Source organism: Pavona decussata, unplaced genomic scaffold, assembly GCF_977016875.1.
Source record: "Pavona decussata unplaced genomic scaffold, jaPavDecu1.1 SCAFFOLD_58, whole genome shotgun sequence".
NCBI lineage: Eukaryota > Metazoa > Cnidaria > Anthozoa > Scleractinia > Agariciidae > Pavona > Pavona decussata.
This window is the reverse complement of record NW_028145480.1, coordinates 4,253,805-4,279,677: the sequence shown is the minus strand read 5'-3', so window position 1 is coordinate 4,279,677 and position 25,873 is coordinate 4,253,805. Positions and strand designations below refer to the sequence as shown.

At 37.4% G+C, this 25,873-nt stretch overlaps 1 protein-coding gene across 1 annotated transcript; it reads left to right on the top strand.

The window, feature by feature from the left end:
- Positions 1-61: 61 nt before the first annotated feature.
- On the top strand, positions 62-25,786 carry LOC146479786 (DNA damage-binding protein 1-like). Its single transcript, XM_085110641.1, has 30 exons — positions 62-353; positions 2,024-2,134; positions 3,148-3,296; positions 3,706-3,781; positions 4,592-4,706; positions 6,334-6,434; positions 7,022-7,180; positions 7,295-7,378; positions 8,316-8,432; positions 8,941-9,046; positions 10,102-10,180; positions 10,540-10,648; positions 10,741-10,793; positions 11,382-11,507; positions 12,117-12,166; positions 12,622-12,735; positions 13,565-13,672; positions 14,120-14,280; positions 14,427-14,473; positions 15,317-15,412; positions 16,428-16,687; positions 17,562-17,753; positions 18,833-18,927; positions 19,166-19,270; positions 19,553-19,618; positions 20,388-20,583; positions 21,591-21,674; positions 22,290-22,392; positions 23,269-23,392; positions 24,507-25,786. The coding sequence occupies exons 1-30, from the start codon at positions 144-146 to the stop codon at positions 24,588-24,590; spliced, it is 3,480 nt and encodes a 1,159-aa protein (XP_084966767.1). The 5' UTR covers positions 62-143; the 3' UTR covers positions 24,591-25,786.
- The last annotated feature ends 87 nt before the right edge of the window (positions 25,787-25,873 follow it).

The window sequence follows — 25,873 nt, the reverse complement described above, 5'->3', positions numbered from 1 at the left end:
CCATACATAAAGTAGATCCCGTTCTACGAAAGTGCGCTGCCAAACTGCATATTCCGCACTCTCTTTTTCGCGGTTTTTCAAGTGGGGCCACTCTTTGCCGAGGTACAAGAGTTCTGTGTTTTGCCAAATTTTCCTGGTAAAACATGGCCCACAATTACGTAGTGACAGCACACAAGCCAACGGCCGTGAATGCAGCAGTGGTTGGCAATTTCACGGCTGCTGACGACCTAAATTTGATCATTGCTAAGAACACTCGCTTGGAAATCCATGTTGTCACCCCGGAGGGACTTAGACCTCATCTTGATATCGGAATATATGGACGGATTTCTGTTATGGAACTCTTCAGACCTCCGGTGAGTTTAACGGTTTTGATTAGTTCTTTCAAAGCATTGTTGATTGTTTTTATGTTTGCTCTGCAATGCCGTTTGGTTGGGCAGACATCTTTAGTTTCCTTGCGTGCATGCCCTCATCATAATCCTGTCACCATGCATGCCGGCCTAGAACACTTATCTGTGTTCAAGAGTTCAATAAAAAAAACCCTTTATTTCACATGATATTTGAGCTTAAAGGAATTAAATACCAACGGAGACTGTTAAAATTATGTTTAATGGCTTGCATTTGATTGGGGATTGATCCCAGACTCAAAAACTAGATCCACATCATGAGTGCATGTACATGTACATACATGTACAATTTGCTGACTATGATAGAAAATTGAAGGAGGCCTTACAAAGGCCAAATTACTCAGTACAGCTTTTTGTATGCAAATGCTGACGACAAGCCTGCGATGCAAACAGTTGTTTTGTTAAATCACACCAACAACTTCATTATGATTAATTGTCATTTATGACACGTATAAAAACATTCTGTGACCCTGTGATCAGGACTGTCACAATAATATATGTACACTGTAGGTTGAGGCAATGTTGAATGCCAATAAGAAAAGTGTTCTACACAATATCTTGCTTGATGTGGTGCTACGTAGACAAGTCACAAATGACAGTTGTTACTGAGCAAGTTTTACATGCTCCTATTAAATCACCCTTAACAATACTTGCACCCAACGTCTCAAATATCTTTTGCCTCCACTGAAGGTTACACTTAGGTCCCAAGTATTTGTATGTAATTATGTGTAACGTTGTTATAAGTGCCTTGTAATTTGAGAGGAATTTCTCCTTGTTGTTTGGAATCTCTGCAAGTTCAGGGCATTACAAAATAGAGACTGTTTAAGTTTTTGAAACTCCAGTATACATGTAGAGGAGATAAAGCATTGGATGCTACAATGTAGTACACCCAAGATTTGCAATGGAAGACAAGATTACATGTGTAATGGTTTTGTAAACTATCTTTGTTATTATCACTGCTAGAAATCTGAGTAAGTTGTTCTGGACTTTCTTTGTAGCTCAGCTTAAAATAAGCAGAAAAAATTCCCATTTGGCAATTTTCTACTCATGTTGAACTATTGGACATGCAATATTATTTTACTGGCATTCGTCACTTTTTACTCACCTCAAATTGTGACTACAGCTGTAGGTGGGTGGAGATGGCTAATTCTGACCAGGCCTATCATAAAACGTCAGCTCAAATACCCTATGTAGTAATTATTATGAAGCCTGCATCCAGGCTTTTAACTAGAAACTGAACATTGGGCATCGAAGAGACATTATTAAAAGATTACTGTAGGTGTTTTCTCCCTTATTTTTTTTTTCAAAAAGTGGGCATCCACAGGAAACCTGGATGCCCTTGTTCTATTTGGAAGCAAAATATACTGTAATCCTTGATTTTTTAGTGCTTTTATTATGGACGTCAGAACAGTACTCTACATGTAGTTATACTAGGCATCCATAAAAATGAAAATAAAATATAAATAAATAAATAAAGCATTCTTTTCAACAAGCAAAGCAATGACTTTTTATATGATTGTACACATGAGAAATATAATGTACAGTTGTATGGTTTACAACAGACAGTAGTCTGTTGCCTCAAATTCACTTATGAGTTCATGGTTTCTTTTTGTTTTCAGAATGAGCCACAAGACCTTCTTTTCATTCTAACAGCACGGTACAGAGTATTCATACTTAGTTACAAGCCTGAGACTGGCGACATTGTTACAAGGGCCTGTGGAGATGTTCAGGTATTAATATTTTGTGGTTTCCTTCACATTAGATAATTATACTCTTCTTGGGTGACATTATTTTACTAATGTAGTTGCACAATTTTCATTTGGTAGTCTTGAGTTTGATTATCGTTATTCTGTGAAGAGATGATGATTGTCAGGACTGTTAACTCTTAACAACCTATTACAGCTTAGAGCTAACTTGCGTGTGCCAGTTAATCATGCCGATTTGGCCCAATTTGACAAATGAAATGAGTGAGCAGATGACAATAATAATTATTAAACATTTCTGGCAGTAGTACAGATGTTTTGAATTAGGCAGATTTGTACCTTGCTGCGCCAACAGTGTATTATGGCCCATTCAATTGAACCTTCTAATTGAGTCGATAAATCGGTACATGTGTAAATTAACCATCAGTATGTTTGATGTGACCTTGTTTTTGGTATAATTATTGTTTTACTCAAAAGACAGCAATTTTGATACAGGCGGGGGTGTGAAGGCCAAAGAAAGCAACGTAAAACTGACTGGAATCCCTAATTATCAGTGAATTATTAAAATTTACTTAGCCCAGATAAACTATCTTTCTTTTCTTGAAGAATTAGATTGACAAAAAAAGAGCATGTCGGTAATAAGGATTTTTATCGTTGGGTTTGCGAAGCGAGCAAGCTTCGAAATATGACACCTTGTTTCAGTCATGTTTATGTCATTCGAGTTTGTCGAAGGGCGGTTCTAAAGACATTCTATTATAGCCCTGTCGTCATTCGCGTTTTCATATTATTCGAATTTCGTGCTGCAGGCTGTCGTTTTTACTTTACCGTTTCTTTTGTTGTGCAAGACGATGCCACATAAAGCAAAGGTATGGCAATGAATAACAAAGGCAGGACATACGCGTATGACAACATACGCATACGCGTATTGCGTATGGTGCACGCATGCAATGTTCGCTTATTTCTGAGCTGCACGGTACCTTCTTTGATCAGTGAAACTGTTGATAACTAATTTCATGCAATGTCTTTTGTTTTTTCGTAAGGATCGTATTGGCAGACCTTCTGACACTGGCTTGATTGGCATCATTGATCCACAATGCCGCATGATTGGCCTGCGACTGTATGATGGTCTCTTTAAAGTGATTCCTTTGGAACTGGACTCTAATAAAGAACTCAAGGCCTTCAACATCAGGTCAGATCAAGATTGCATGTATCTTCACATTTCCCCAAGGATGTACTGTATTTATTTTTGTGATAAGAAAAAAGTGATAATAAAATTAAAATTTAAAAAATTAATTGCTGGAGTGTAAAAAAATGATCATGAATACAGAAACTAAGCTGTTTATGTTTTCATCTGATTTGGCAATCCAAGGATTGAAAGAGGAACTCCTTGTTTGTGATGGTGGCAGAAAATAATTATTATTGTTGAGTGTAAATTGCATGTTCGGCTGTAATAGTCTATTAATTTTATCCTTTTCTTGTGTTGTCCCAATTTCCCCCAGTTATTGCTCAATCGCATGGGAATTCCCAAAGCAGTGGTCTCGATTTCCCCCATGTTTTTAAACTCACCCTTGTTGTTTGCCATTGTTTCATATGTTCAGGCTTGAAGAGTTACACGTGATCGACATTGCTTTCCTTCATGGATGTCAGGTCCCTACAATTGTGTTCATTTACCAGGTATAGACATCTACATGTATGAGCTAAATAATTTTAAACTACTAGTACAATGCAGTTACACACTTCTTTGTTACACATGGCAAGTGTAATGTACTGTCCTTGGTTGAAAAGCCTTTTGTTCCCTGAAAATCTTGAATTGTTGTGGTTGCTGCTGTTGTTGATGATGATAGAAGGCGCATGTACATATTTTGTTTTAAATCTGTTTTTATTAATAATTTGTTCATTATTTTATGGAATAATTTCACTGACTTTGGTGCTTGGAACTTGTTCCATCTATCCGACTTATTTTTCAAGAGATCACTCAAACGACAAGCTCAGTAAATTCTTGACTTGAAACTCGAAAGACTTGTCTTGAAAGTTTTGAAACTCAACTCAAGCCTTGACTCTTGAAATTTTTGAGAATTAAGAGGCGAGTCTCGAGAAGTGAGGATCAAGTTGAGAGGGACTGTCTACTTTACAATACATTTGAGTAGTTCTGTACATCCTTTGGTTTATATCTGTTAAATACGATAATTAATTTATTGAACAAGTTGGAGTTTTATTTCCCTTTGCTCCAAAAATTTTATGTTAATGGTCTTAGACAGGAAGGTAAAGAGAGTTTAAAACTTTTAAAACAAGGACAAGTTAATTTAAAGCACAATGTATGTAAACCTTCACACATATTACTTTGGTGCTTTGGTGATAAATGACTTTGTGTACATGTATATACCATTCACGCAGCAATAACATTAAAGTCAAATTATTGTAAAATAATCACTTTTTGAATGAGTGTATTGTTTCTGTGGTCCTAAGCTTTCTCTGTTTCATCAGGATCCACATGGGCGCCACGTCAAATCATACGAAATTGCTATGCGAGAAAAGGAGTTTAATAAATGCCCTTGGAAACAAGACAATGTGGAGGTTGAGGCATCAAGGGTCATTGCAGGTATAACCGATTTACTTTTCTAATCATAACATTCTTTTTCAGGATTCTCATAAAGTTTTGATCTAATATACGTGTTGAGGGTAGAATCCAGTTCTACTATTGGTCCAATTCATGTATGTTGTCAATTGGTGATCATCATTTAACATCATTATTGATAGTCCTAGCTAGCCTCTGTTCCTTAATCCTCACCCCTCCCTTCCCCATCCTATTGATGCCAAAGCTACTTTACCATCCCTGTGTACACAGATGTCATAGTCTGACTACTGGTGGTTGTTGGGTTTGGTGGTCTGCATTCAAGTTTTATTGAAAGGTGCATTTACATGTAGTGACAGTTCTGTCACCACATACATTTTAAAGGTTGGCTTAGACTTGCAACATGATAACATGCAGTAATAACATGTAAACAATTTACATTAATACACTGTACATAGATTAGCTTTATCCTTATGTACAGGTACTGTATCTTCCTGTTATTATTGTTTGTTGCTTTAAGACATGTAGATCACACTTGTCTGGTGACATTCAGCGTTGTTGTGAAGTGTCATAAATTTTGCATTTGCTTGACAGTGTTGTTACAGTTTCACTAGACAAAAGTGTGAATCAGGTTTAAGTGTCTGTAATTACCCAGCTCTCATTAAAGCTTTCAAAAATGTTTACGATTTCATATTAATCTTCCAAGAAATTAATAATATAATGTACAGGGTCCGAAATTGCGCCTTCCTGGTCGCCAATGCGACTAAAAATTTTGCACTGGCGACCAGAATTTTACAACTAGTCGCCAGCGGGCGATTAACTATTAAATACTAAATTGCCACGATCATTATACAAACAATAACTTTGATTTTCAGCCAAATCGATAAAAATAAAATTCAAAGCCGCCCGCCAATTGGTCACTTACTTTTTACCTTTCCACTGCTTTTGAAGTATAAAACCGATTTTCCTGTTATTATAAATCTATCACAACGCTTCACAGCTCGAGCAGTGTGAAGCTTCGCCGCCTTGTTTTTTAAACGAGAAATGCTGCACGGTTGTGGCCTGGTGCGAACAACATGGCGATCCGTCGATCGTCTTGACAGAACGCGAAAGGAGAGATCGTTTACGGTTTTGAACATAGAGCAAAGAACCAACCGGCAGTTTTTTTAAATCGGGTATATTTCTTCTCCAAAAGGTAGAGACAAGAGAAGGTATTAAGTTGACTTAAAACATTTAGCAGTCTTATGAAACTGCGTATATAGCCAGCATTCGATTCGTTTGTCGCGGTTTTTCAGTGTAAATCGCCATTGCGGCCCCAAACGCCTTCTCTTCGTTCTGATTCTTAAAAGAAAAATTGGCGACCAGAATTTTCCATCTGGCAACCAAAAATTTTGGTTTGCATTTCGCTGCGAAGGAAAAATTTTATTGACACTTTTTTTTCTGCTTTTTGGCGACCACATTTTTCCATATGGCGACTGAAAAAAAAATTTCAGTCGCCACTTGGCGCCTGCTTAAAAAAGTTAATTTCGGACCCTGATGTACACAACTCTATTTCATCTCAGAAATATCAATTTTTCTTTGTTAAACATTTCGTGCATGTGCGGATGTACATGTGTGGAATACTGGATAACGATAAAAAATTTTGAATGTTTAGTTCCAGAACCACTTGGTGGAGCTCTTATCATTGGACAGGAATCAATAACCTACCACAAACTGGGAGAAAACTACCATGCTATTGCTCCTCCTGCTCTTAAGGTGAATAATTGTATTTTATGTTAATAGTTAAAATTATTATAAAAATTTTAATATGTGTATTAATCTCATTTTTGTTTTGGTCCAAGTGTGATAGGATGAGTTATTATTACATGTAACTTATTACTAATAGTAATAATTATTTGGTTGAAAACACTCCTGCAAGTAATACTCTAGACAAATTTAGTTGTCCAAATTATCAAATCCTGTGGAATTGCACAAGCGCTGTAACCAAACACTCCCCTTCCAATAATAATTGTGACCTCTCATGCGAAAACATTCCTCACGGTATCCGCTCAAACAGTTGAACACACGGCATGTGAAAGGATGACAAACCGATAGACAAGCTGTTTAAATGGATACTGTGAACGGCTTCAGAAAATTTGTGAACGGTTGAAGTCGAACAGTTGAATGGCTAAAGGAAAATTTTTGAACGGATGAGGTGAAACTGCTGAATGGCTAAAGAAAATTTTTATTATTATTTAATCTTTGGGTCTTCTATTTTTTCTTCTGTCAGTGCATTATTGGTCGAATGACTGACTTACTGACTAACCAGCTGACTGATTGATTAAATGTATTTTGTTTGACAGCAAAGTACCATTACTTGTTATGGTAAAATTGATGCTAATGGCTCTCGTTATCTGTTGGGTGATATGAATGGCCGGCTGTTCATGCTTCTTCTGGAGAAACAGGAGCTAATGGATGGTAACATTGAAGTAAAGGACCTCAAACTAGAACTTCTTGGGGAGGTATGGTCTCACCCTATAGTGCATGTATGTGTACAAAATGTACATTTACCAGCAATCAATGAACACATTGCACAGTTTTTCTTTTCTTTTCTTATTTTTTTTTTTTCATTTCAGACTTCAATAGCCCACTGCCTTACATACTTGGACAATGGAGTTGTGTTTATTGGATCGGCACTTGGAGACTCACAGCTTGTCAAGGTACACTGTACAAAACCCGCGGCGACAATAATTTATTAGAATTGAACCTAGCATTTATTCAGTGCCCATTGTTTCAGAAAATGTGTTTATTCAAATTTTGAGTAATCATGGTTCCCATGTATTTTTTTTTTTTTTTTGCTTAAAGGATCTTTACCAAAGGTGAACTCTAATGATATCCTAAATGTATATTCATGAACAATAAAGTTAATAGTGTGGACATAAGTTAGACTTGATGCTGTCTATAGCACACCCTTGATAAGTGAAACCATGATTGTTCAAAGAGAAGTGAGGGATGGTGCTTTCCCAGACTTGGCATCATACATGTACATGTATGTTGGCTCAGTATGCTGCTGATTATTATCCATTTTTTCATTATTATTTTTATTTAAATTTACACTGCTTATAACACTATAAAGTCATACATACTTGCATGTGCTTACACTATACTTACTTTGTACACCATGCTTACTCTACATTAACTTACACTACTTACTAACAATACATATATTACAATACAATTACACTTATTAAATCAAATTAAATTACAGTTGATCTATTTACGATGTTATTGTTTGTTTGTTAATTGTTTGAGTCACTAATAAGAATTTTTTTCTGTTACTATATAGGGTATTAATTTTCTAGAATTTAATAGATTGAATATTAAATAGGTAGCGAAAGGAAACAAATCAAATACAAAAGCTGATTATCCCTGCTCTCATAGGCTTTTCTCTGGATGCCCCATTTTTTTCCTCTTCTCGTGAACCAAATAAAATGAATGTTTCCAAATACCAGTTTGATTTTTCCAGTGGCTCATTTACATGTAGCACATTATGATAGCTCTGTGCTCTTTATTGGTACTTTTGACATTAATGATACAGTACATATGTAGCTACAGTGTATGACAATGGCTCAATATTATTTTGTAATGGTTTTGCAGCTCAATACTGAGACAAATGAGGATGGCTCACATGTTCATGTCATGGAAACTTTCACCAATCTTGGGCCTATAGTTGACATGGTGGTGGTGGACTTGGAAAGGCAAGGCCAAGGGCAGGTAATCTGTTTTAGCCAAGGATATGATTATACATGTACACATGTATAATGTATAAAAATACAATAATTATTATTTTTTATTCAGTTTTCCAGCTTAGCTAACAATTAAAGTGTATACAGTATGACAGAATTATTTTTAATTTCCTTGATCAAATCTTCATATTGTTCTCGTATGAAGATCGAAAGAAAATTCCTTACTAATTTTTCTTCCCCTTGAGGTGTATAAAAGTGTCAAATTTCACTTCTGGTTGAGTACAATACTGCACAAGATGGGACACTGGGGATAGAAGAGCTGTGACCTTAATACAGGACGAAAATATGAATGGGATTGTTGAAAACTCAGAATGAAACAACTGAGGAATAGAGGAACTGGTCACATTGCATTGTTTTTATAATCAACATGCAAACTACTTTATATTTACTATGTTGTTGGGTCACTAGAAGTGTGAACCAGGCTGTACACATATATCAAGACTTTATGAATTTGTTTTTTGTTTCATTACAAATAGCTGGTGACATGCTCGGGTGCACTCAAGGAAGGATCATTGAGAATTATAAGGAATGGAATTGGTATTCACGAACACGCTACTATATCAGACCTGGTGGGGATTATGGGTAAGTAGTGGTTTCAAGTTTTCAGAGATTAAAAATCATAAAATGTAGTGTTGTGTTTGTGTGTGGGTAGGACTATACAACTGTAGCTGAAGTTCTGCTTAGAATAAGAAGTGTCTGGACACACAAAAATATTGATGTTTTTTAAAACTGTGACGACGCCAATGCAATGTACACTGAACTCTTCTCTGATCTCTCCAGTGTAAGGCAGATAGCTAGAACTGGTCCCAAGGGCATTCCACCTTGGAGAGAGTTCCTGTACCAAGTGTTTCACAATATTATTAGTCTCAGCAAATTGAAATTTATGAACTTTGCTTGTGTTCTGTGGCAGTAACAACATGTATGCTGTGTGTGTACAGTATATGTTGTAGGTTAAAATGAATCCCAGTTTAAAATGATTTCAATCCAGGTTGATTTGTATTTTCCTTTGTCTCAGATGTAAATTACCCAACCTTAACAAAGGAAATACAACAACAACAACAACAACTTCAGATGATATAAGGGGCTGGTCCCGCAAATAGCCACAAAGCTAGTCGAGGCGGGACAAGACGAGCACGAGAACGTAATGGGAAAAAAATAATTTACAATAAATTACAAACATGCTGGAAAACGGAAAAACTTAACTTTACATACTAATGCAGATTTAGATAAGGCTATGCAACAAAACCTAAGTAAATTATACGTAATTTTTTTATTATCATTTATATTACAATAGAAAAGAGATGAAGAAGGAAAAGGAGAATCAGATTAAACTAGCAAAGAGAAGGACATGGATGATCAGTTTTTCATTATTTTGGTCAATTATCGTTTCCACTTCAATATAGGAGTCTCCAGTTTTAAGTATATCATTCCAAATAACTTTCCTTTTAGGGATTCTTTAAAATACAAATCAACCTAGGTTGAAATCATTTTAACCTGGATTCATTTTAACCTACAACAGATACATGTGTAATTGCCCAGTTGATTGTTTGTATAGTAATGTATGAGCATGTCTATATTAAAATTTATAATTTATTTGTTGAGTGATATTTTTACATTATAATTTTACTTCTCCTTAGGCATCTGGCCTTTACGATTAAGAAAGACTGCAAAGAACTTTGATGATGCATTACTTCTTTCATTTGTTGGGCAGAGCAGGTGTGAGGACTTTTGAAACTAGACCAAGTATTTATAACTTGTAATAATTTATATCAATGTTATTATTAATATTTATTTGACACATATGCATATTATGAATGAGCCATTAGCTCTTAGATGTTGTACGTGTATAAATAAAACAAATAATTTATTGATGATGGTGATGCTGATGATGATGATGGCACTGATGATGATGATTGTTTATAAAGTCGATAACAATGATTGTCTTGGGTTATTTTCTTTTTGGCTTACATTCTGTACTTGGTTTGTATAATTGTTTTGAGCGAGGGGTTTAGGAGGAGCTGAAGTCAACACAGTAAATTAAACGTACTATCTGCTTTTAATTCATTATAATTCAGAATTTTGGCTCTTACTGGCGAAGAAGTTGAAGAGACGGAAATTCCTGGTTTTGATGACAATCAACAGACATACTTTTGTGGAAATGTGACTGGAGATCAAATCATTCAGGTATCAGAAATTAAAGTTTATAAACAGTTTAATACGTTACCTGTAGTTTTGATTTCAAGAAATAAAACTACCAGTCCTTTTGTCATATGCAGGTTACCACATCGTCTGTGCGTCTGGTGAGTTGTGAGACAAGGCAGCTTGTGAGGTGAGTTTGACAAAAATGTTGTCATGTTATAAGTTTCTTTTTACATTTATTTAATATTCACTTAATGGTGGTTTTTGCAGTATCAAACTTTATTGCACTGAAAAGTTAGGAACTGTTCACAGTTTAACTGCGAAGTAATACATGTACACTGTTAATTTTACATCATTGTTTAAACATTCCGTTGTAAGGTTTGCTCTCTGTGCTACCTGTATTTACAACAGTAACAAAGCTTTATTGCAACACACTTGGTAAATTTATACAAAAATTCTTCCACCCGCATATAGCTGGCTAATCAAGGTAGGGGAAGAAGAAAATTAAAGAAATTTGTACAACTTCATGATTGCATAGAAAATGTTGTGTATATAGGAACTTTATACAGTCCATAAGCTATGAAGAATTAAAACATACATGTATGACTTTTTGTTAATGTGTTTTGGAGTGTCCAAAATTGTGCTCTTGGAATAGCAAATTTATTTTTGTACCAAAATAATTATTTAATTTAGGGAAGATTTGTTTCATAATGATGTCTGGGCCACTGCTACGCATTACGTATTAACTAACACCCCATTGCTACATTTTGTTTCAAAGTGAATGGCGACATCCTACTGGTAAAAACATTAGTGTCTGTGCTTGCAACTCTGAACAGCTTGTTGTTGCTGTGGGCTGTGAGTTGTACTATCTGGAGATCCTTGTTGGGGAAATTAACCTCACCAGGTAACTGAAATAGTCATACATGTCTTGTATTTTTTGTTATTTCCAAAATGTAATACATTTAGAAACATTTACATGAAGCTCACATTCTTTTTTTTTATTTTCATTTTTTTTTTGTTATTAATGGTTTTATTAAAACAATACTTAGTACATGTATATACAAAACGAAAAAACATTATACTACTCTACGTACTGTACACTGCAAGAGAAAATAATCATAGAAGATAATAATTATTGAAACTTGCATAAAATATTCAAATGTTATTAAAAATATTCAACATTTTTGTTTTCCTCATTTAATTAATTAGTCCTTGTTTAGCAAGAAACAGAGGGTACATGTAATTGAATTAACTTATGATTTAACATAAAAGAGACATTAAAAAAATTAACGTGGTGGAAAATATAAGCATTTAATTATGAACACACAAACACACACAGACAAGGATTACAGTAGGCATGCCAATAGTGTCAAAACATTTGATTTGAACTGCTAGTTCTTTTAGAATACATAGGTGTTGAAAAATGACCTAATTTAAGCTCACATTCAAACTGCAAATTACTGTATGTAATCTTGTTTGTTGGACTGAATAACCTTACTTTTATCTTTTTCAGTCAAACCACTCTTGAACACGAGGTGGCTTGTTTGGATATCACACCAACTTGTAAGGGACTTGATTGTTTTGTTTTTATTGTTACCTTTTATTTCAGTTTGAAAGGCATACTTGCCTGGGTGTATTTTGTAATTTTCAGAACTCCTAAGTTCACAAAGCAGCAAACTCTACTGGAAGTCACAGATGAGGGCCAGTCAAATGCAATCAAATCGTTTAAAATTTTCCATAAATTGGGAGCTGTGCAAGGTTAACACCTCTCTTCAGCCATTTGAAGTCAGCAGTATTAGTTTATTTGTCATTGCTTTTGTCCATAACTACAAAATGTTCAACTTGATAGTTTAAACAGTCTTTCAGCTGTTTACATAGCATGTTGAAAGATAACATGTGAAAAGATACATGCAATCGGTATTCCCTTTGACTAGCTACGCTGTACTACACTGTATGCATGCAATGGCACTGAAAATGGCTGTAAATAATTACCTTACACTGTAATTTGATTTCATTAGATGAGTCCAACACAAGAGCAGACCTGGTTGCTGTAGGACTGTGGACTGATATCTCTGTCAGAGTGCTGAAGTTACCAAGCTGTGAGCAACTCTTTGTGGAAATGCTTGGTGGAGGTGAGTTGTGCAACAAGGTTTCACACGTACATACAAGTAATAGACTTGCCACAAGTGGACTTCTTTGAGCGATGAAGTCGCAAAAGCGAGCGACGAACATCGCAAGTTTATTAATCATTTTTGAACGAGGAAACCAAGATCAACATAACATCAAGAGTAAAGAAAAAATAATAAAATAAAGAGTTAAGAGGGAAAAATAATAATATTGGAAAGGGCTTTTAGAAAGCCTTAAAAATTGTTTCGTGTGTGCTATACTCCAGATAAACACCTCTAGTTTTCATCCCCCTCTGAAGTGAGCACATGCATCAGCATGTTTTTTTAATTAGATTATGTTGCAGTTCCAACTAGTGTAAATGTTATTGCAAAAGATTTGTTGTTTTTGTTCTTCAGGGATGCAAATAAATTTTAATTTAGTTTGATCTTTTTGGTACAGCTGTACGAATCATAATGGCAAAGTTTGGTTTTCTCAGTGGTCTGAACATTAACTGTTTTTTTTTTTTCTTGAAAAAGACCTCTTACTGGAAAATACATTCTTAAAATGCAATTCCAGGAATTAAATAAATGTGAAACTTTCAATTGGGGCTGTAATGAAAGTAACAACAGTATGATCAGACCACTACAGACACATTTACAGACACTCCTGAGTTGTAAGAGTTAACTTTTGAATTTGTCCAGCGTCTAGTCATGTACTCAGTTGTATACTTGTTGCCATGCAATAGCACTGATTATTGATCTGTGAAATCACCTATTTTTTTTTTCTTTTTGCCCAACAGATGAAAGTTGTCAAAAGGCATTTTCAAAAATAATGCTTTTCTCATTTCTTTTCTAGAAATAATTCCTCGTTCCATCTTGAAGACATCATTTGAGAGCATTCACTATCTGCTGTGTGCATTGGGAGATGGAACCTTGTTTTATTTCACCATGGATCCAAACACTGGTACATGTATAATCATAATTACAACTATTAATACTCAAAGATTAGCGAGTATGTTCAATGTCACCAGTCTCTCTCTCCTTTGCCAAGTTGGTTATGATGTCATTCGCCCCTGCAAACTCTGTGGGGGATGCCAGATATGCATTCCAAGATCCATTCATTCAATCAACATCGATCGTATTATACAATCTTGACCCCAATCTGTATTAGGAGTGCGTTTGTTCTATGTCAAATGCAGTTAGTTACAAAAATTATTATTTTCCATAATGGCTGTTTCTGTTTTTTAATTTTAATTTTTAATCTGTCTATGTCAAAAAACAATGCACAAGAAAGTCTCCACTTGGAGCCCTTCATCAAAGTTCTGATCATTTTTTTAAACAAATCATCATTTGTGTGGATTCACAAAATATTATTTACAGCAGAGCATGTCCATTTTTGCAATATTTGTAGGGTCCCTATCTGAGAGGAAGAAAGTTACCCTTGGTACCCAGCCCACCATGCTAAGAACATTCAAGTCTTTATCCACCACAAATGTGTTTGCTTGTTCCGATCGACCCACCGTCATCTACTCCAGTAACCACAAATTGGTGTTCTCCAACGTTAACCTCAAGGTACATGCACATACACATGTTTGTTTATTTGTTTACTTGATATGTACGTAATAAATTGTTTTTATGGTTATAGTACTTAACCAGTGTAGATCCACTTAAGCCGTTCATCTCTTTTTAATCTTGTAATAATTTTCATTTTTCTGCAGGAAGTGAATTACATGTGTCCTCTGAACTCGGAGGGTTTCCCAGACAGGTGAGCAGTTTTGTAATCTGGCCCTGTAACCCTGGTGTAAAAGTTAACCAAGGTGTCTTGTTCTCCAGTTGAAGAGCGTTTACATGCACTGCTTATTTAACGTTATAGTTTGAAAGCATCCAAAGTCAAAAATGTGCATGTACATTAAGGATGAAGCCATTGTACAGGAAGTCACATAATAGATTCAGAAATGAGAATACTATTTATTAATGCTTATCCTGGGTCAGCTTAGCGTGAGTTGAATGAAATAACTGGGTCCTGATACAGCTGTACATATACATTGTATGTTGTTGCGTAAACGTGAGCCACTTTCTCGCTTGACTTATGCGCAGTGTAAGCATACATTGTAAGGATAAGCACAAGGAAAATGAACATGTTCAATTGTTTTCCTGTGCTTGCACGTGTGTACCAAGTACGTAATTTGTAAAAATAAATAAATCACTTTATTTAAGTGTCAATGTATTTAGCACAGAGCACTATTTGGGGACACTTTCCAAATCGAATTGGAATTTAGAAGTGTTGGTGTTTGAGGAGAGGGGAAAACCGGAGTACCCGGAGAAAAACCTCTTGGAGAAACGACGAGAACCACCATAAACTCAACCCACATATAACGCCAGGTCGGGGAATCGAACCCGGGCCACATTGGTGGGAGGCGAGTGCACTCACCACTTCACCATCCCTGCTCTCCCCAATGTTATAGAGAATTGCCTTGACGATGGAACAGACAGACAGTTTTTGACAATGTTTTATTCCTTAATCAAGTTTAAAATGCTTCATTTTCCTATTTACAAACTCTTCTTGGATTTGGTTGGTTATCTGTTGCTGGTTTTTCCTGTATTCTAGTCTTGCTGTGGCAAGTGAAGGAGCTCTGACCATAGGAACAATTGACGAAATCCAAAAGCTTCATATTCGAACTGTACCTCTGGGAGAAACACCAAGGTAACTAGCTAAATAGGCTAAATTATGGAGATTTTTTTAAAGCTTTTGGATCGAGGCTGTGCTGAAATTAAAACTTAGGGGGCTTTCCGTTTGCCGGAACTGGGGCTCGTTTCTCGAAAGTCCCGGTAACTTATCTGGCCCGATAAGTATATTTTTAAATGTTTTTTCGCCGATTACACAGTGATTACAGACATGGTACTGACAAAAATTGACCTCTGTTGAGAAACATTTATCACCAAAGACACTTATCGGGCCCGGTAAGTTACCGGGACTTTCAAGAAACGGGCCCTTGGCCAGCTACTTAATGGAACGGGTCATTGTAAAGGCATTGTTGGACAAAAAGTTTCACACTTGAATATTCCGAAAATGGTACTCCTTATTCTGAAGAAATTTGAAGTACAGGCATATAACTAGACCTTCAAATTGGCGCATTCCCTTTGCGAACGGCCTGGTCTGATACCAAGAAGAATATAATAAGTGATTTTTCAAAGGAAGGACAAACCGTAACACCTTAGAGCGATTTTTTTTTTCCTGAACACAACCCATTTCCATCCTGGCCATCCATAATCTTAGACGCTTATTTATAGTTTCAGAAAAATGTTAGAGTAATTCTAAACATAACTGAACTATTGTTTTGGGTTTCCTCAGATTCAAGTAATACGAAAAATAGGTGACGTGTGACTCGTTTAAGCGTTTCTCTCCCAACTTCCCAAGATTGCCTGCCTGAATGGTTTCATTTGAAGGGTCATAGTTTAGGATTTTGACCGCAGACTCAAACTTTAAAGCCACCTTTATTTGAGCGTCAAAGAGACGTACTTCTGAATAGCCTTCATTTTTATCCACAGGCTTTAAAACTAGAACTATCTTGTACAACATAATAAACAACACCACATAAAAGTACTGCTCAGTAGCTTTCATTTGATTGGTCACACTTTAGGATTTTGCCCACCAACTCGAAATTCAGAACTGCGCACTTCTATCCTCTCTGTTTCTTACATTTTTCATTGTTTCTCAGGCGTATTGCCTACCAGGAATCCACGCAAACATTTGGCGTGATCTCAATGCGGATTGAGATCCTGGATCCCACGACAAATACCACCCGACCCCTCCACCCGAGCGCAAGCACCATGGCACAGAACATAACGACCAGCGTGTCTTCCGGCATGCCTGGTTCTTCCGCCGGAAGTTCTAGCAGGGCACAAGCTGATGGCATCACGTTTGGTGATGAGGTTGAAAGAAGCAGTTTGTTGATTGTTGATCAGCACACGTTTGAAGGTAATGTTCAGTAATATATGGTACAATGCAGCCTGTCCTCCGTCCATTTTTGTGTTCGAACCAAGAGTCTGAATCCAAACTGAATAAGAAAGTAATATCGTTAAATTCTGAATATGAAATCAGGACTTATGTAAAGTTGAAAAGAAACGGGGGGGGGGGGGGGGAGAGGGGTATCTTCGGGTGATGGGGGGAAGTCGGTTAATACTGATATAAGTGGGAATTTCCGTTTGGTTGGGCTAGGAAATAAAGAGAGCTTGGAACACTAAGTTAACAGCCTAAAACAGCAAACCCTAACAATCCACCGACTAATAATTATATTCTGGAGAATTTATTATCGGTAGGATATTTTCGTGATCATCATCTCATCCTCTTCATTTATACATGGAGTCGTATCATTACTTCTCAAACTCATTAATAACTCATCAAGAGAAAACAAAGACAATCAATACTGTGACCATGGTTTGGATATGTGTTCCTTGTCACCATAAAATTTTGCCAACTTTAGCCTCGAATTTCTCCAGGAAGTGTTGATCATTTGAGAAGCCATATCAAACACTCGAAAGTGTGTTTCATCAGATATCCAAACACCTCGAAGTCGTTTAAAAAAAAACTCGGCTGCGCCTCGTTTTTTCCACCTACTTCTCAGTGTTTGGATATCTGATGAAACACGCTTTCTCATGTTTGATATATTAAGTCAAATGATCTTTCTAGCAGTGAAAAAAAAAAAACGATGTTAAACACACCAATGAAACAACGCCAGCCAGATATCAAACTTGTACTAAACTTACCGCTCTGCAAACTGTTGTACTGCCAAGCGGGCTAATGAAGCTTCAGTCAGTAGCGTAACTGTTCTCCTTACCTGACCCCCTTGCAGTTACTCACGCGCACGATCTTCAGGATCATGAGTGTGCCACAAGTCTAATATCATGCTCGCTCTCGGGGGATCCAAACAGCTCGTACAGCAGTGGAACCGCTAACACGTACTACTGTGTGGGGACAGCGTATGTCTTCCCTGAAGAGGCAGAACCCAAAGCAGGACGACTCGTATTATTTCAGCTGCTGGAAGGTACAAGAAATAAAAATACTTTTGTCCTCCTTGTGGTAAAACTAGCCAGTGCAACTTGGGTAGAAGTTTTGATATCCCGCTTCAGGCATAGGTCTTATCACTGTTTTCGACGCCATTTTGACGAGTAGGCAAACAGGCTTGAAATAACAGTGTTTGTGTGGAAATCCGATGTCAAATAATTTTCATAAAACATCGCTTCTGAAAAATTCATGAATTGGAAACTTTTGGCACTTGGAAAAGGATTTTAAGGAAAAAATTGGAGCGATGTAGCTGTGCCAGAGAGCATCCAGTCGTGTTTTGAACTTTCCATACATTTCCCTGTATTTTTTTCCCGCGAACTATTTTTAGTAGCAGTTCACGACTGGTTCGCTTTACAGACAAATGTATGGGAAGTTTAAAACACGGCTGGACGCTTTCTGGCACAGCTACATCCCTCCAATTTTTTTCTCAAAATCCTTTTCCTAGTGCCAAAAGTTTCCAATTCATGAATTTTTCAGAAGCGATGTTTTATGAAAATTATTTGACATCGGATTTCCATACAAACACTGTTATTTCAAGCCTGTTTGCCTACTCGTCAAAATGGCGTCGAAAACGGTGATAAGGCCTATTGCATGTTGAAGTTTATTTAATTTAAGATGAGATAACTTGACTACATCACATTTAGCTAGGATATCTAACAAAAGAACAGTCCCAAAATTATTTACAAGTGACAAAACATAAAAGTGGTTTTTTAAAAACTAAGATAGTGATGATAAATGCTAATATGCTAAGACGATAATACAATTGATAAGAATTATATTAAAAAGGGGATATTTCGCTGCATGGCAACATCTCTATTAGCTAATAAACAATTTACATGTCTTAGAGTGCAAACACTCAGTAAAACGAGCGAAAATATGAGACGGCATCACGCTCTTGCAGCACGCGCGCAAATTGTGTAAAATGAACCATTGTTCAGCAGAAAGTTGTGTGATACGTTTGTCCCTTTAGGTTTTTGGTGTGTAGCATCACTGTGTGGTTTTACGAGTCGTGCTGTGAATCGCGTATTAATCTCTGTTCTGTTTACTTGATCATTCCAGGAAAACTCGTTCAAGTCGCTGAAAAAGATGTGAAAGGTGCCGTGTACTCACTTGTGGATTTCAATGGGAAAGTCTTGGCTGGTGTCAACAGCACAGTAAGCTACGTTTAAAACTACTGGCTAAGAAAAACATTTTACTGTGGAGTTTCATTTGAAAAGAAAAAAAAACGGATTTTCGAAGGCTTTCTTTGAAGCAGTTTCTCTTCTGACACGTCCTCATATTTTTTTTTTCGACCTTTTTAACAGTTAAGTAACCGAAACTTTTTGCCAAACGTTAGTGAAACCAGATCAAACATACCGATATCTGTATCGTTTATTTGTATCGTTTGTGCAGGTCAGTATCTATGAATGGACGGCGGACAAGGAGTTGCGAGTGGAGTGCAGCTTTTTGAACAACATTCTGGCTTTGTATCTCAAGTCCAAAGGGGATTTCATACTGGTGAGTGAACATGGAGTTCTTTAAGGACACAGGTACATGCACTGCGCATGTGTGTTGTCAACCGCGATATCCGCCATGTTGGGTAACACCGACATGCGTTTTTTTCATTATTGGCGATCAAATGCTGAGTGATTTTTCTTTTCTTTTTGTTAGAGAATACACATTGATGTTTGTTTGTGGGTTGGGGTTTCGTCATTCCTTTTCATTTGAATTTAGCGATCAAATGTAGCGAATGTTTTTTTTTCTCTGTTTCAAAACTTCACAGTGATGCGTGTTTTCCAGGTTGGTGATTTGATGAGGTCCATGACCTTGTTAGCCTACAAGTCAATGGAAGGAAGCTTGGAAGAGGTATGGTCTCCTAATTAGTGCACGCGGTCCTAGCTTTTCTGTGATTACAAGCTGTAAATAGTAAAGAGAAGCCTTCGGAAGTTTGCGGTCGGTTTTAGAAGTCTTTACGAAGTCTTCATATCTCTGGAAATTTAACAACCCTCAAGGTGAGCTTTCGATTTTTTTCAAATGCTCTCGAAAGTTTTTGTAAATCTTCCGGAGTCTGGATTGGGGAATTGTGTCCAGAGTCCCGAATTATGATCGTGTAGCAGTTCATAGTGCTGGGTATAGACTGCAAAATGATTATAGCCACTTTCAGTATTACGTGCATAGCAGCGAATAGCGACGATATTTCGACCTGCCATCTTTTGACATGCTGGTAGAATTCGACCGTTTTGCTCGCAAGGCATTAAATTTTAAAACCGTCAATTTATCCATCTGGGATTGACTTCTTGCTGTTCTCCCATGTCAGGCTGAAGATAAATAAACCCATCTTCATTGCCCAAAGTCGAGTTCAAGCTAAATAAACCAGTTGTGCTCACATTTAAGACTTAGACCTAGATGGCATGTCGAAAGATGGCACTTCGAAGGATAGTCCTGTGTGCACGTAACATTGAAATGGTTGTAAATTGCCTGGTGTCAGCGTACATGTATAAGAATGGGATCATTCTTTATTGCATAAATGGGAATCGAAGCAGAAGGTAAACTTCAGTCTACAAACATGCTGTGTCACCGTATTTCGCGTCTCAGTCGTTGTGAAATGCGTGACTTTCCCCCTCATTTTGTTTAGATTGCACATGATTACAGTCCAAACTGGATGACAGCGGTGGAGATATTGGATGATGATACTTTCTTAGGGGCAGAGAACTCATTCAATCTATTCACCTGCCAGAAGGACAGTGGTTCAGCGGCTGATGATGACAGGTCGTATCTACAGGAGGCTGGCCAGTTTCACCTGGGGGAATTTGTGAATGTCTTTCGACATGGTAAGCTTGGCGTGTGAAAATAGCCCGTATCTCTCAGTTAGTACGCCTGGTGTAATTGATCAATTTTGTGGGCCGTATTTTACTCTACGGCCCGTTAAATTTGAACTTCAACTAGTTTCCTTTCCCGCGGGCCCGATTAACCTCGCACTCACAGATATAATAAATATATAACTAACCTCCTTTTCTCGGTCCGTACTGTAAGTTACGGGTCCTCGTTTGTTCGCGCTTGGGCCATAAATCAACGGGAAAAAAATCGGTTAGTAAGAGGTATGTTACTAAGGGACAAAAAAGAAGTCTGCAGTTCCTTCGTTCTCCCTTTGTGAACTTTTGTAACTCGTGTAACCAAAGCTTGTAATGTGGGCATCCTTGCTATGCAGCGGTCAAAATAGAAATGATTTTTACGAGACTAAACCGAAAGGAGTTAAAAATGTGATTGAGGGTGAAATAAGATTCAAATTCAGGCGGGGTTGAGGCGATTTTAGTGGGATTAGGTCCTTTGATTCAGTAGGAACTTACCCGGGAAACTAAAATTCACTATACAATCGCGTCAACCTCATTGTCATTTTTGGCCCATTTCTGTAAAATTAATGAACGTACATCCCGCAAGTTTTCGCAGCGTACTTAGTTTGGCAAGCTCTTTCGATTTATGCAGCGCATGTGTTAGTAGCTAATCCTTCACGGGTATATTACGAACTCACAATATGACCAGCTCCCAGTTAGCTTGATAGCTCAGTTGGTAGAGTACTGCACCGGCATCGTAGAGGTCATGGGTTCGAATCCCGTTCAAGCCTGAATTTTTCTTCAGGCTTTTTTTTCGCAACTGCTTAAGTTGCGTACTAACTGCGAGGATCGTTCTTTTATTTGAGTTTTGCTAATGTTGCTTATGAGGCTTAAAATGTAAACAACGACCATTCTTAGCAACCTCGTTGCCGTGACCATCGTTGCGAGAATCTCAGCTTTTTGATACAATGGTGTACAAGTTGGTAATAATTGGTTTTATTTGTCAGGTTCTCTTGTCATGGAGCACCCCGGTGAAGCATCGACACCTTTTCAAGGTTGTGTTCTGTTTGGCACTGTCAATGGGACAATCGGTGAGAGATGGTCTTATCTATCCTTTAGCATTTGTACATCAGAGACGCAAAGACTATTGTTTATATTTTTGTCAGCTTGAGAAAATGTTTTTATAATTGTTAGGGTTAGGGAGTCTGAAGCACAAAAAATTAAGGGATTTCGAAAGTGTCCTGTGTCTTGATAAAGAAAGACAGATGGCAATTCATAATGTCGGTCGTGGAATAAACAAAAATACATGTCGAGCATGATACTACGAGGAAAAAAAATCTGAGTAACCCGATGCGATGGGAATTTTTCTGCGTAACTTAACGCCACTTGGGAAGAAGGTCTAAAGAATTGCAGTCGACAGTTTTGTACCAGAAGCTCTTAACTTCAGGACCTTATCCATTGCATCCTTCGTTTTGGGGCAGTTGTTTGTTATTGTTTGTTTTAACGTCCTACACCGAAGAAATAATTACGTGAAATTTGTAACACAAGTATGAACTGAATGTTTTGTGAAAGATGTACAAAACCTGCAATGTTAAAAGCGAAATTTTCAAGCTGATTAATGGATTCCACCCTAAACATTTCGCACAAAGCCACACAATTCCCTATGAGATAACTTTTATTGTTTCATTTTTCTTTAAAACAAACAGGAATCGTAGCGCAGCTACCTCAAGAACTAAGCACCTTCTTAACTCAAATTCAAGGCAAACTTAGTAAAGTGATCAAGAGTGTCGGCAAGATAGACCATGGATTATATCCTTTGCATTCTTGTCAGAGTTGGCATTTATTCACATTTTGTTCGTCGCCATTCAGTTTAAGGCGCAAAAACCATTTTTTTTTTGACAAAATCAATGGGCCATTTCCGAGTTGCTGTGAACCTCACCATGAAAGCGAGGCTATGTGCAAAACTTTTCATATGAAAATTAATTTTGTTTGCATATGAATGAAAACTAATTTTCATAACACAAACGTTTGCACTTAGCCTCGCTATCATAATGAGGTTCAAAGCAACTCGGAAATAGTCTATTCTCGTCAAACGTCCGTGGACACAAAAACGAAATAATATATGACGTAGGGGATCCCGCCAAAGAGGAACTGTAACCTCTAATATCAAAGAACAAATTCTCCTATCTTGTTTCCATACTTTTTAATTCACCTTGGGTGATCATATCCTTAATTCCCATGACCTCAGGGGTTGCATAAGCATTGATATTACAAGGAGAAATTTGGTGCTGATCACTGTTAGGGCTTAAAAGGTTAAGGCTGTTTACTCTTATATCTCGTGTGTTTCTTTGCACGGTGCCCAACATTTCAAGACCGCAAAAAGTTTTGCGTTTGCTGTTTACTCTTTTCTTTCGTCACGCACATCCTTCGCTTAGAAGGGAACAAAACAATAGAAAACTATACGTATGCATGTACTGTATGTATCTGTATTGTACATCAAGACTTTATATGCAATCCGTGCAATTAAAGACAATACAATATGACCTTGGACTTTCGCCAAACATTAAACACCTACGGTTATACAAGCAACATCGTTTGTGCGGCCACCATTCTAAATTATACCGCAGGTCTTGAGTGAAAAAACTATCAAAGGTCGACATATTACTTTCCTTAACTGTTCTCCACTTGGCGCGCCTTTTCCAATGAGCGCAAAACTGAGCCTGCGATCGGCTTTGTGGACGGAGATCTGATCGAAAGCTTTCTAGACCTCCCGCGGTCAAAGATGGAGGAGGTGGCGTCTGGACTACAAGTAAGTATGATAGCAAGTACAGTGTCTACCAACTGCAGGTAGTACGGGTCATTTTCAGAGGGCTACAAATCGTTTTCAGAATTATCCACTGACCGGAAGCTCACAACCTCCTGGGCATCCAAAAGCGAGTCGATTGAAGTCGTCATTTGATACCCAGAAAGTACCTGTGGATCAGAATGAACCCACCCCCAATAAAAAAAAAGAAAGAAAGAAAGAAACAGAAGGTACTATTCCTCCACTCCTGCCAAAAGAAAAACAAAAGAAAAAAAATGCGTTTGTCATATTCACACTGGGCAAAATTTCAAAACCCAAATAATACCTAAATGACGGAAAATTAAACCCAAAATAGTACATCCCATCGTTCGCTCTTCCTCGTCACTTTTAAAGCCAAAATGCACCCCTACACTACAAAAGAAAGTTTTTCGCCTCCACCCGCTCAGTCCTCTCCCCCATAAAAATAAAGTAAGAAGTCTACAAAACCTTGTTCCTGGGGCTTTTCCCTTGTAAATTGGAAAGTCAACACATCGTGCCCAGTAGGATTCAGGAATGGGGGCTTAACCTTCCTTGTTCCCGTTCGCTTGTACCGAATTAGAATCTGTAAATGTCATGAGAATTTACAAAAGCTAAAACTTTGGCTAACTCTCCAACAGGCTCTTTGACTTTTAAGCACTCTTGTCAAATTGCTTACTTTTGTTAAGTTTTTACTTATTTATTTACTTATTTTTTTTTACGTTCGTGTGTAAATGAAATTTATTTATACACAATTAGAATTAAAGCTAGAAGCTTTTGGGGCGATGTAGTCAAACAAATATTTAAAACAAACAGAACAGGAACTCCCTTTAAATTCCCATCTGGCAGGGAGGCTTACTAGTTGGATATGTACAAAGTGTGACCGGTAATTTGAACAGGGTACTACCCTGAAACAAATCCAGCTAGTGGGCAGAGAGGGGACTTGAACCTGGGACCTGCGGATCACGAGTCCGCGCCTCTAACCACTCGGCCTGCCATGAGGTAATCCCCTGCATTTAGCTGTACTATTCTATAAACAGTGATAGCATTTTCCCCAAACTTGTCCTTCCTTTCTTCAGTACTGAGCATACTTCTGTTATAACAGATTGATGACGGGAGCGGTATGAAGAAAGAGTGTACTGTTGAAGACCTGGTCAAAGTCGTCGAAGAACTAACGAGGATACACTAGAAACCCTATTCTGCGCCCAATCTGTACAGTTCCAGAGGACACTAGGATCCGCGTTACATGCAGGTGATTCCCGAGGCTTGAGCTTGTGGTGACAGTGTAAATACATCTGTTTGGCGTAACGGTTAGAACCACTTTTCAAGTTGAGTCATTTTAAACCTTCACGACGTTTGCTGGTATTTACGGAAATATCACTTGTGTTTCTCCGAAGTTTATCTTGAAAGACAATTTAATTAGAAACTTGTGGTTCTGAGACATTGTTACGCCATTTGCTGCTTTATCGCACTCATAACTGTCATAACTTACAAACCAAAAAGAGCGTTCCTTGCCGCTTCATGTTATGATTTGGGTGCATGTTTGCGTAAGAATATGCGCGACTCTCCATACCATAGGACTTACAAGAAACAATTATCCTGCGAAATCGTGCGAAATATCGCCGTCCTGATACTTAGACGACGAGGCCGTATGCCGAGTTGACTAAAACAAAGTGTTTTAAACGTTTCCAAACGGTCTTCAACTGCTAACGATATTCTTCACTCTGACCCTAGGAATATTATAAGTGCTTTTACTAGGAACTGGCTCAAGTAGGGTCCGTTCCAATCTGAAACGAGTCTCAAATGAGTTTCAAAGTTGATTCAAACGGATTTTGAACATCTTTGAAACGCTTTTAGCATCAGAAAAGTATTTTATGATAAGTGGTCTCAATTACATGTACAATTTCTGTGAGTTCATCAGCGATATTGGAAGAACGTGAAAAGAACAGATATCACAGGAAAATGTAAGTTATTTTGCAGCCAACAGTACAAAATGCTGTCTCCAAAGTTAAAATGTCCACGTTAATCTGTAGGTCAAAAAACTGCCCATACAGTCCCCAGATAAGAAAGTGTTCCTTTCCTTAAGGACTTTTGAGCAATTTAAGTCCGTTTTGATGAATCGTTATTTTAGCACGGTTGCCATGGCATCCAACGTTAACAGCGCTGCCAGCAAACCCTTTTCATTGCGATGACAGACTAGACTGGACACTACCTCCAAGAAACCATTCAACCGTGGTGTTAGGTTAAAATTTTATTTAACATATTAATATAAGCATGATGTCTCGTTATAGTTCTGCTATTATCTATAAATTAAACTAAATTAGTTTGTAACCGATGTGTAAATTACGACGTGTAATAAATTTTGTCTATGAAAGCATCAATGGATTACGACTTGAGTCTGCTGTTGTCTCTCTACCTTGTCAGCTAGACTTTCTCAAGGTCCGTTTTCGAGGGAGTCCAGTGAGTCTACTC

Bases quoted from the DNA above. Each gene is read 5' to 3' on its own strand.
- LOC146479786 (XM_085110641.1), top strand. From the start codon at position 144: ATGGCCCACAATTACGTAGTGACAGCACACAAGCCAACGGCCGTGAAT. The intron at 7,379-8,315 runs GTACACTGTACA...ATGGTTTTGCAG, and splicing joins GAGACTCACAGCTTGTCAAG to CTCAATACTGAGACAAATGA. The intron at 11,508-12,116 runs GTAACTGAAATA...TATCTTTTTCAG, and splicing joins GGGGAAATTAACCTCACCAG to TCAAACCACTCTTGAACACG.